We start from the raw sequence: 12,238 nt of genomic DNA on the forward strand, positions 1-12,238 counted from the left end.
CTACATCAGGGAAACCAAGCAGAGGCTTGGGGACCACTTTGCAGAACACTTACGCTCAGTTCACAATAAACAACTGCACCTCCCAGTCGCGAACCATTTCAACTCCCCCTTCCATTCCTTAGATGAGGTGTCCATTCTGGGCCTCCTGCAGTGTCACAACAATGCTACCTGAAGGTTGCAGCAACAGCAACTCTTATTCTGCTTGGGAAACCTGCAGTCCAATGGTATCAATGTGGACTTCACAAGCTTCAAAATCTCCCCTCCCCTGCCATATCCTAAAACCAGCCCAGCTCGTCCCTGCCTCCCTAACCTGTTCTTCCTCCCACCTATCTCCTCCTCCCACCTCAAGCCCCAACTCCATCTCCTACCTACTAACCTCATCCCACCCCCTTGACCTGTCCATCCTCCCTGGACTGACCTATCTCCTCCCCACCTACACTCACCTTTACTGACTCCATCCCACCTCTTTTATCAGTCTGTCTCCTCTACACCTATCTTCTACTCTATCCGTCTTCTATCCGCCTCCCCATCTCTCCCTATTTATTTCAGATCCCTCTTACCCTCCCCTATTTCTGAAGAAGGGTCTAGGCCCGAAACATCAGCCTTCCTGCTCTGCTGATGCTGCTCGGCCTGCTGTGTTCATCCAGCTCTACACCTTGTTATCTCTGTTTTTCCAAGCCTTCATGTCTTTCTCCACAGTAAACACACAGGAAAAGTATTCATTCAGGACCTTACCCATCTCTTGCAGTTCCATACATACTAAGTCCGCTTTGGTCCTTGAGGGACCTATTCTCGCCCTAGATTTTCTTTCTCCTTTAATATACTTAAAGGATCTCTTTGAATTCACCCTAATCTTCTCAGCCAAAGCTATCTCATGCCCCCTTTTGCCTTCCAGATTTCCATCTTCAGTAAACTCCTGTATCCCCTACATATCTTCAGAGATTCTCTTGATCACAGCTGTCTGTACCTGAGCCATGCCTCCTCCATTTTTCTAGTCAAAGGCTCAATATCTTTTGTCATCCAGCGATCCCTATGCCTGCTACCGTTGTCCTTCAACCCCACAGGAATATGTAGACCTCGAACCCTCGCTATCACACTTTTAAAGGCGTCCCATTTGCTGGAAATCCCTCTGCCTGCAAACAACCTACTCTAATCGATCCCTGCAAGCTCCTCTCTAATTCCATCAAAATTCACCTTGCCCCAGTTTAGAACTTGAACGTGTGGGCCAGTTTTCTCCTTCTCCATAACTACTTTAAAATTAATAGAACTATGGTCACTGGTCACAAAGTGCTCTCCCACTGTCACTCAGTCACCTATCCTGTCCTATTGCCCAAGAGTGGGGAGAGTTTTGCCCGTTCCCGAATAGGGCCCTCTACATACTGCTTAAGGAAGCCTTCCTGAACACACAACAAATTCCACCTTATTTAAGCCCTTAACACTGTGGCAGTCCCAAGTCTATGTAAGGAAAATTAAAACCCCACACTATGGCAACTCTATTGCCCCTGCCAGTCTGCCCAGTCATCCCTGCACATTTGCTCCTCTAATTCCTGTTGGCTATTTGGGGGCCGAAAGTACAATCCCAATTATGTCACCATCCTCTTACTTCTTAGCTCCACCCGCAAAGGCTCACTGCATGATCGCTCAGTTATCTCATCTGACTACTGCTGTGATGTTCCCCATCATCAAAAATGCAACTCCCCCTCCCCTCTTCCCTCCACCTCTGTCCTGCCTAAAGCACCTGTACCCTGGCACATTAAGCTGCCAGTCCTGTCCCTCCCTTTGGCCTGTTTCTGTAATGGCTACAATATCCTAGCCCCTCTTATTTATCCACGCTCTGTGTTCATTATCCTTACCGGTCAGCCTACTTGCATTGAAACAAAGGAGATTTAATCCAAGAGGCTTTCCTCACTTCCTGTCCAGTTCCAGCCTGACCTGTCTGTTCAACTTGCTATTTCTGATTACTGTATCTCCTTCCAGCCTTGTTCTTACCTCCCTGCAGTTAAGGATCCCATTCCCCTGCTAATCTAGTTTAAACCCTCCCTTGTAGCACTAGCAAATCTGCCCAACAGGATACTGGACCCCTTCCAAATTCAGGTGTAAACCATCCCGCTTGAAAAAGTCACCTCTGCCCCAGAAAAGATCCCAATGATCTAAGAATCTGAATCCTTGCCCCCTTCAGCAATTCTTTAACCACACATTCATTTGCCATATCCTCCTGTTCATGCTCTCCCCAGCACATGGCACTGGAAGTAATCCAGACATAAAGCACTGTCTAGGGCCTGGTTTCTAACATTTTTCCTAGTTCTCTATAATCCCTCCGCAGGACCTCATCCCTATTTCTAACTGTGTCATTTGTACCAATATACACAATGACTTCTGGCTGCTCAGCCTCCCCCCTTGAGAATGTTCTGCAGTTGCTTCAAGACATCCTGGACTCTGGCACCCAGAATACAATACACCATCCTGGATTCCCGTTTGCCACCGCAGAATCTCCTGCCTGAGCCTCTAACTGTCGAGTCTCCTATCACTAAGATCCTGTTTACCTTTACCCTTTCCTGCTGTGCCCAAGAATCACAATGTCACCAAACTGGCAACTGCTGCTTCCCGCTGAACGGTCAGTCCCCCTCCAAAGGTATCCAAACCTTATATTACAGGGATCTCACTTCCTTTACCAGGTGCTCTTCCCCCAGCTGAACAAAAAGTCCACTTGCTTGATGATATATAGTAAATCAGCAAACACTTCACATGCCAGCAATTTTTCCACGGGCCTACTAATATCGCAAAAAGTGTTAAGTGGGAGCCCTGCTGTTCCTTCATCTTTCCATGTGAAATTTGCTCACAACAATTTCTACTAAATTTTGACCAAATCATCCCAAGGCTACACTTACACAGACCCAGCTCTTGAAAGTTATTTGGATAATGAAGGAATTAATCTCACGAATCTCCTCTACACCATTTACAAGAGCTCATGGTTTCCTACAATGCACAAACACAAGGAAGACAGTACTTCTCAAATTTTAAAAATTGGGAGAATTTATGCACCCACCATTATTAGTGTACTCAAGCAATGAATCTCACCAACACCATTCAGGACTGGTATTTTCAGTCATAAAGTATCTGCTGATAACAATTTACACACAACAGAGATTTAGAAAGGAAACCTACTCAAACTATGGCAACTCCTTCCCACAAGTGGAAAGATGTCCCCTGAGATTTTTCTGTTAAAATCAAATTTGATTCTAATTCACTGCATTCCCTTCTTTGCTGTTCAACTTCATTCTCCTTCTTTACATTTCAGAGACTAAAGATATAAACCATTCGACCGCATGTCTAACAAATGCTGGATTCTCTGTCAACATCACGGCAACACATTTGTGAGCAATTTGTGCACAGATCTAGAAAGTAATGTGTTCAAAGGCTTCAGAAATCTGGAAACAAGCAGGAATTCTTGATTGCACAGGGGCTCAAGAGTAGGTGCTTTTTTTGAGAGAGATGATGACAGCAATATGAGTGGAAAATAGTATGAGAAAAGTGAAACATTAACAGTATAAGATAACCTGGGGCTGAGGGAGGACACTAAGTGGTCTACAGTTTGACTTGAATAGGATCAAGGAAGCAGGAGCTGTTTGTCATGAACAAAAAGAGCTCAAAAACAGTGCTGGACAGTATGAGATAGAATCAACAGAAGGTAAGTTTAGGCTCGGACAACAGAAGCGGTGTCTGCCCTGATGGGCTAACGAAAGGAAAGGATATAGCAATAGCAGCAGAATGAATGATCTTAATTTTTACATGAGCTCCTTGCATTTCTTCCTGGAGTTGAAAGTGGAGACTAACCAAGGTGGTTTAAGATGATTGTAGGAGTAAAGGTAGGGTTCATGTTTGCAGTCTTGGATGATCTTTGAACAATTATTAATTTAACTACAAGAGAATAGTCCAACAATATTTTAATTAGACTAGACAATATGGTAAAGGATGGTTGAAATACATTTGTACTCCGTTCTCTTGGATCTAAAGGTGAAGAAATGAAGGGTATAACAAGAGAACAATTAGTGAGTGAGAGACGGCATGAGATGCAATGAGACCTGAGTTTTATGGTGGAACAGTCACTGAAGGCTGGCATGCAGGTGCAGCAGGCAGTGTGGAAAGCTAATGTCATGCCGGCTTTTGTAGCAAGAAGATTTGAATATTGGAGAAAGGATATATTGCTGCACTTATACAGGGCCTTGGTGAGGACACACCTTGAGTATTGTGTGCAGTTTTGGTCTCTTAATCTGAGGAAAGACATTCTTGCTATTGAGGGAGTCCAGCAAATGTTTGCCAGGCTGATTCTTGGGATGGCAGGACTAACATATGAAGAAAGACTGGACTTGTACTTACTGGAATTTAGAAGAATGGCGGGGGATCATATAGAAACATAAAATCCTGTTGAGACTGGACAGGCTAGATGTGGGAAGAATGTGCCTGATGTTGGGCAAGTCCAGAACTGGGGGTCACAGTCTCAGAAAAAGGAGCAAGCCATTCCAGGACTGAGATGAGGAAGAATTTCTTCACTCGGAGAGTCACGAATCTGTGGGGCCAGTGCATTAGATATGTTCAAGTGGAAGCTGGATGTGGCCCATGTGGCTGAAGGGATCAGGCCATGGAGAGAAAGCATGAATGGGACACTAAGATTGCATGATCAGCCATGATCATACTGAATGGTGGTGCAAGCTCAAAAGGGCCAAATGGCCTACTCCGGCACCTATTTTCTCCGAATGAGTTCAAGTGGGGATGAGGGCATTAAAGGCAGTAAAGCACGAGATTTAGCAAACAGGTAGCAGTAGACATGTTATGAAGAACTATAATTAAATATTTTCAATTTTAAATTTAGTGGGAAGTGACTTGGTAGAAAGCTATTTCCGAGGATGGACACAGAAGAGGGGTTGAGAGTAGAGTTGGTAGAGAGTGAAACCAGGGAAGAATTGAGGTTGTCTTATCCATGGTAGTAATGATAGGAGTAGGGAATAATGCAATATGACAAAATCAAGGAGGGGTAGCCATAAATACAGGAAGCAGAGCTTGTACAGAGAGAGAGAGCTTTAGACAGGAAAATATGGCAATGAGCTAAGAGGAAAGAGAAGAACTGAGCTGGAGGTTCAACGGATAAGAAGTCATTCAGTGCACAGGTTAATGGAGGGAAGTAGGAAAGGTATTTTAGCGAACAATTTGAAGAGATATCCAGCTGAGTGGAACAGAACAGGATTTTAAATGCAAGTTTGCTAAAGTGATTGTGTGGATAGATTAGGAGAAATGACATTCGATATAAAAATACTCATTAATACTCCAGCAAAAATATGTCCCAGTAAGGACGAAAATTCCGAGAAGGGAATAACTCAACCATGGTTAACCAAGAAAGTTAAGGAATGTATTAAATTGAAAGAAAAAGCATTTAAGGAGACAAAAGTCACTGATAGCCCCAAAGATGTGGATAAATTCAGAATCCAGCAAAGGAGGAACTAAAAAGAAGTATTACACAAACTAACAGGGTTAAAGGCAGGCAAATCCCCTGGTCCAGCTGGGTGGCATCCTAGGACCTAAAAGAGGTAACTACAGAGATAGTAGATGCATTGGTTGTGATTTTCCAAAAATTGCTGGATTTCAGAGAAGTTGCGAAACAATTAAAGCTGGAAAGTTGTTAAAGTAACATCCTTATTCAAGATGGGATGGAGGCAAAAAGCAGGTATTTTAAGCCAATTAGCCAAGCATCTATTGTTGAAATATTGGAATAAATTATGAAGGAACAAAACGCAGGGCATTTGTAAAAATCATCAAGAAGAGTCAGCACAACTTTATGAAACCTGGACACTTTCTTCTATGTCTTTTACCCATCTCCACACCCCTGGCCATGTCGTGACTTGGGCTACTTTCAGCACTGCCAAACCATTTTCATCCATTTATCAGCTTTTCTTTCTCCCTGGCATATTAGCATCCATCCCCTTGTCTGTCTAACTGTCGTTCTCTTTCTCTGGACTCCGTCTTTAACTATTCACTTACTTGCACGCCACACCCACAGACTTCAGCATATATGTCACCTTTGCCCAGCTACTAGCAGTTCTGAAGAAAGGCCACTAGGCCCAAAACATGAACAATGTTTCCTCTCCACAGATGCTGCTAGATCTGCTGAGTTTCTTCAGCAATTTCTGTTTTTGTTTCAGATTTCAAGCATCTGCAGTTCTTTGTTTCATTCAACAAGCTTGTAGGCACTGCTATCAATCTCACGTAGGTTAGTTCAAACTCTTTTAAATGATGCCCAGTGACATTCTGGTATGCTTGTGTATTCAAAAAGCGGATTTTGTGCAATTGACTAGTTTCCATGTATGTGAGTAAGCTATAGTTTTTTAAGGTTGTATACCTTTAAGATGCTCCTCCAAGAGTCGATCTTGTAATTGGGTTAATTCTAGGCTGTGCTTTGTCTTCTGCTCTTCACTGTCTGCAAAGTATCTCTGTGAAAGTTCTCTTTCAACTTTCTGCAATGCCTCCTTGTGCATCAAAGAAGTGGCCACCTCCTGTTTGCATTTATCCTCTAATTGCAGTTGAAGGATTTTGATTTCTTCCTGAAAGTAAGACAAAAACAAAATCAAACTGTCAATATAAAACATTTCAAACAGTTATATGCAATATTGTCTTCACCCTTTAATTAAATTTCAAACACAAATGGAGTCACAGGCAGACAGGGTACTGAAGGTGGCATTTGATATGCTTTTATTAGCCAGCGCATTGAGTATAGAAATTGGGATACCATGTTGTGACAGTCCAGAATATTGATTAGGTCACTTGGAATACTGTGTCCGGTTCTGGTCTCCCTGCTTTAGAAAAGATGTTAAACTTGAAAGGGTACAGAAAATATTTACAGGATGTTGTTGGGGCTGGATGGTGTGCACTGCAGGGAGAGGCTGAATCGGCTGGGGCTATTTTCCCTGGACCATCGGAGGCTGATGGGTGACCTGATAGAGGTTTATAAAGTCTTGGAGGGGCATAGGGTGAATAGCCAAGGTCTTTCCTTCAGGATAGGGGAGTCCAAAACTAAAACAGGGCATAGATTAAAGGTGAGAGGGAAAAGATAAAAAAGGGATGTAAGGGGCAACATTTTTGTGCAGTGGGTGGTGCATGCTTGGAATGAGATGCCAGAGGAACTGGTGGAGGCTGGTACAATTACAACATTTAAAAGGCATCTGGATGGGTATATGAATAGGAAGGGATTAGAGGGATAGAGGTCAAATGCTGACAAATGGGACAAAGTTAATTTAGAATATCTGGTTGGCAGGGACGAGTTGGACTGAAAGATCTGCTTCCATGCTGTACAACTCCACGATTCATTTCTTAAGACAGTTTTGTCTTAAAAGGAATAAAATTAAAAGTCCTCAGAAAAACTTCAAACTGCCAAATGGGATTGCACCGAATTTGAGAACAGGGGAATAGGAGTAGGCCATCCACGCCCTTGACACTGATCTGCCACTGAATGAGATTATGATTTATGATTTTATGAGATTATGAATTATCATTTTGATTCCTTCCACACACTAATACTCTTAAAAATGTATCAATCTCAGTTTTCATTTGATCACCAGCCTGTTTTATCTTGAGTGGGAGGGTAGGGGGGAGAGTCAGATGAACAGGTAAGGGGAGAAGAAATACTGTTGGATATTCCTACCTCATTGACAACTTTATTTGTCTTCCAACACTTCAGTTAACAACAACCTTTAACTTTCTATATTCATAAAAACATTAGACTCATTTATGCAACCCATTCTCAGCAGTTAAGCCTCTTTTCCCTAGTATCATTCAGGTGAATCTGTGTAATGTTTCTTTCCTGAGATGCAGTGACCAGAACTAAATGCTAAAGTTCAGATGGTGTCAAACCAGACCTCTGCATAGCTTTAACTGAACTTCAACATTTTTGCTATCTAGTCCTCTTGAGATATCAGTCACCATTTCTGTAGCCTTTTAAAATGATATTTTGTACCTATCTCCAAGCTTTCTGTGTTTAGATCCTCTGTTCATCTATAGCATTTAGTTGTTTTTTTGGTTATGTAGAATATACATTAATTCATCTTCCATGCAAATGACTTCACATATTTGTAAATTCTAACTGCCAGTTTTACCCACTTTATCAATGCTGATTTGCAACTTGCTGCTTTCATCCATGTCACTTAGTGTCAGCAGCAAACCTAGATACACCAACAAATTATAAAGGACTGAGTGAAGAAAAGGTAGTGAAAAGGCCTGAGTACAGATCTCTGGCAAATATCATTATCATCTGGAGTATACATCAGTTACTCATAAGTTTTGTTTTCCAAGTTCTGATCAAAACCTCCAGGGTTACATCCAACTTCATTTATTCTAATTTTTATTAAGTTACTATGATGAAATGATAAAATGTATATAAATCAATCTCATTCACTGCAAAACTGTGCCAAATGCCTTCCAGAAATCTACAAGTATACCCTTTTCTACCAAGTTTATTACCTCATCAAATTTTAAACTAAGCTCACTGAACTTAACTCACACTTAACAAACACATGCTGGCTCTGTGTGAACAGCGATTTATCTGCACAACTGGTGATAGTAATGAGTTTAGTATTTCTTGAGTTTTTTTTTTCTATTGTTCTAAAATAATGGAAGACATGTTGTACGAACATCTGCAAATAACAGGCTCTACTGGCTGGGAGTGAAAAGAATCATACAAAAATCTTTCCCTACATATTATATTAGAAAGTTATTACTAATCAGATGAGATTAAGTAAAGAGAAGTATGCTGGCATCATGGGAAGAGTGATTTAGTTGGAAGATGAGAAATTGGAGTTCAACAAAAGGTAATTACACGGGCATAAGGACAGATAGGGTCCTGGAGGACTTAGAAGGAAGACTAAAATGTACAATAGTTCAAGAGCAAAGACAGATGTTTAAGGAGATACTCAACTACATCCAAACAAAACACATTCCAGAAATTAAGAAAGATTGTAAGAAGGGAAAAGTCACACGTGGCTTGGCAACGAATTAAAGATAATTTAAAGACAAAAAATAAGGCAGACCATACTGCAAAGGCAAGTGGTAGCCTGGGGGTTTGGGAAACTTCCAAAAATCAAAGGGTTACTTCAAAAATGATAGAAAGAACAAAGGAGAAATAGGAAAGAAAACAAGTGCAAAATATAAAACCTGCTTGTAAAAGCTTCTATAAGTATATAAAAGGTAAGTGGAAGCAATAGTTTAGTGGATATTATCACTGGTCTATTAATTCAGGCAGCCTGGGACCTGGGCTGGAATCCTGCTATAGCAAACGGTGGAATTTGAATTCAATCAAAAATACCTGAAATTAAGAGTCTAATATTGCTGACTGTCAGGAAACATTTGTTTGATTCACTAGGTCCTTTAGAGAGGGAAATTTGCCACCCTGACCTGGTCTGGCCTACATGGGACTCCACACCCACAGCGATGTGAATGACTCTTAACAATTAAGGACAGCTAATAAATACTGGCCTAGCCAGCAATGCCCATACCCGTGAATGAATAAGAAAAGAGGATAGCTGAAGTGAATGTAGATCCCTTGGAGGACACGACTAAGCTGTTAATGGTGGGGAAAATTTAAATGACGGAGTCATTAAATCAATATTTTACATTTCAATTACCTTGTACTGTTCCAGCTTTTGTGCCAATTCTTCCACAATCTGAATCCGGTGCTGAAAGTAGTTCTTCTCAGTGAGATCAGAAAACGATAGCAAAGACAAACTGCTAAGAAACAAAATTTGAAATCTTAAACAGCAAAAACGCTGATATGCCCTGCGAAATCATAATTCACGTTTACTCACACCAACAATAAAAGTTGTTAATCTTCATAAAGTATTGGAGACCCCACATACAGAGTACAGTGCATATTATCCAAGAGAGGATGCATCTGCCTTATAGGGGCAGCAATAACCGTTTGCTAGATTAATTCCGCAGTTGAGAAGGCTTGTTTATGAGGAGAGATCAAGAATAAATGATTTCTATGTCCTCAGGATTTTAAAAGAATAGGAGGATCTCAGGATGAGATTGGATAAAATATTTAGACTTGACAGGGCATGTACTGAGAGATTGCTTTTCATGGCTCGGAAGTCTTGAGCTGGGGAGACTGTTTCAGTATATGGCATTGACCACTTAAAGGCCAAAGAGAATAAATCTTTCACTCTGGGGATTGTGAATCTTTGGAATATTCTATTGCAGAAAGCTGTAGATACTAAGTTAATCAGTATGCTCACCATTGAAATGAATAGACTTTTGGATTGTAGAGGCATAATGGGATATGGGGGCTGATAGGGCAGGAAAGTACAGGTGATGTAGAATTCATGATCTTACTGATTGGAGAAGGTAGGTCAATATTCTATAAGGAAGCTGCCTATTTAATTTTCCTTCCAAGCCAATCAACCAATGCAAATCAGAACTTGTGGCCTCGAAGCTCTCGCTCAGGTATATTGGAGGTAATGTGAGGAAGGAGATGGTTTGATCCAACACGCCAGGGGCAGAAATATCCAGTTAATCTGGGTTCTTGCTCACACTGCTGTGAATTTCTGCCCCCTTCAAGTACATATTACTAAGACTGCAATTAAAAGTATATCCTTTCTGTTAGTACATTTCAGATCACCACAACTTGTTGCATATAAAAATAAGCAGATGGTCCTATTGCCAATCAGTATCAGTCTGTCTCCTCTAGTCACCCATCCATCTGATAATGGAAACATTTTTCCTTATTTACACTACCTAAACCAGTCAGGATTTTGAATGCCTCAACCAAATCTCCTCAACCAAGATACAAAAGCAAAATGCTGCAGTTGCTGGAAATCTGAAATAGAACTGAAAATGCCAAAAGTACAGTGTACAAAGAACAAAGAAAATTATAGCACAGGAACAGGTCATTCAGCCCTCCAAGCCTGCGCCAATCGAGATCCTCTGTCTAACTTGTCATTTATTTTCTAAGGTCTGTGTCCATTTGCTCCCTGCCCATCCATGTACCTGTCCAGATAGATCTTAAAAGATGCTAATGTGTCGACCATGTAATATGGCGACCAAAACTGTACACAGTACTCTAAATGTGCCCGAACCAAAGTCTTATACAATTGTAATATGACCTGCCGACTCTTCTACTCAATACCCTGTCCGATGAAGGAAAGCATGCCGTATGCATTCCTGACCTGCGTTGCCACCTTCAGGGAACAATGGACCTGAACACCTAGATCTCTCTGTTCATCAATTTTCCCTAGGTCTTTTCCATTTACTGTATAGTTCACCCTTGAATTACATCTTCCAAAATGCATCACCTCGCATTTGCCTGGATTGAACTCCATCTGCCATTTATCTGCCCAACTCTCCAGTCTATCTATATTCTGCTGTAATCTCTGACAGTCCCCTTCACTATCTGCTACTCCACCAATCTTGGTGTCATCTGCAAACTTGCTGATCAGACCACCTACGCCTTCCTCCAAATCATTTACGTATATCACAAACAACAGTGGTCCCAGCACAGATCCTTGTGGAACACCACTAGTCATAGGTCTCCAATTTGAGAAATTCCCTTCTACTACTACTCTGTCTCCTGTTGCCTAGCCAGTTTTTTTATCCATCTAGCTAGCATGCCCTGGACCCCACGTGTAAATCAGACAGCATCTGTGCTGACGAAAACAGAGTTGTTACAGTTGATAACTTTTCATTATTTACAAGTTTTATGTTCTTGTGACTGATCTATTTAGTGGTAGCATCTTTTTGTAAAGTGTTGGTCTGTAAATGGCATAGTAGATGCTCTGATCTAGCAGCTATATTGTTGCAATTGCTTAATGCACCTCATCTTAGCATGTTGACTGTTGCTAAGGTTTATTACTATTGATTCTATTTCTATATTTTGCATTGCTGTACCACATGTCACCTGTGTGATGAAATGTTCAGGTGAGCATTTCTGTATCAGGTGATGTAGGTTAAAGTGGAGCTTCTGGTATTACCCGATATTGATTGTATCAACAACAGCCATCGCATTATACTAGCCACCGCAATATAAATAGGATGTGGAAGCTTTGGAAAGGGTGCAGAAGAGATTTACTATGATGTTGCCTGGTATGGAGGGAAGGTCTTACGAGGAAAGGCTGAGGGACTTGAGGCTGTTTTCATTAGAGTTGTGGATAGTGACGAAGGATGCTGTAGGTTGCAGAGAGATATAGATAAGCTGCAGAGCTGG

The 12,238-nt window shown here is 41.4% G+C and overlaps 1 protein-coding gene across 6 annotated transcripts in view; it reads right to left on the reverse strand.

Annotated features, from left to right (window-relative positions):
- The window catches only part of pcnt (pericentrin), a 323,443-nt gene that overhangs the window by 203,065 nt on the left and 108,140 nt on the right, over nt 1-12,238 (reverse strand). For 4 of the 6 annotated variants that reach the window (XM_048534231.2, XM_048534228.2, XM_048534230.2 and 1 more), the window contains 2 exons: nt 9,666-9,768; nt 6,392-6,593 (listed from right to left, as the gene is read on the reverse strand). In XM_048534231.2, coding sequence (XP_048390188.2) covers nt 6,392-6,593; nt 9,666-9,768 — 305 coding nt within the window. The remainder of the gene's footprint in view (nt 1-6,391; nt 6,594-9,665; nt 9,769-12,238) is intronic. The other 2 variants (XM_059647013.1, XM_048534229.2) reach the window with 1 other exon arrangement.

The sequence above is a fragment of the Stegostoma tigrinum genome, chromosome 7 (assembly GCF_030684315.1).
Source record: "Stegostoma tigrinum isolate sSteTig4 chromosome 7, sSteTig4.hap1, whole genome shotgun sequence".
Lineage (NCBI taxonomy): Eukaryota > Metazoa > Chordata > Chondrichthyes > Orectolobiformes > Stegostomatidae > Stegostoma > Stegostoma tigrinum.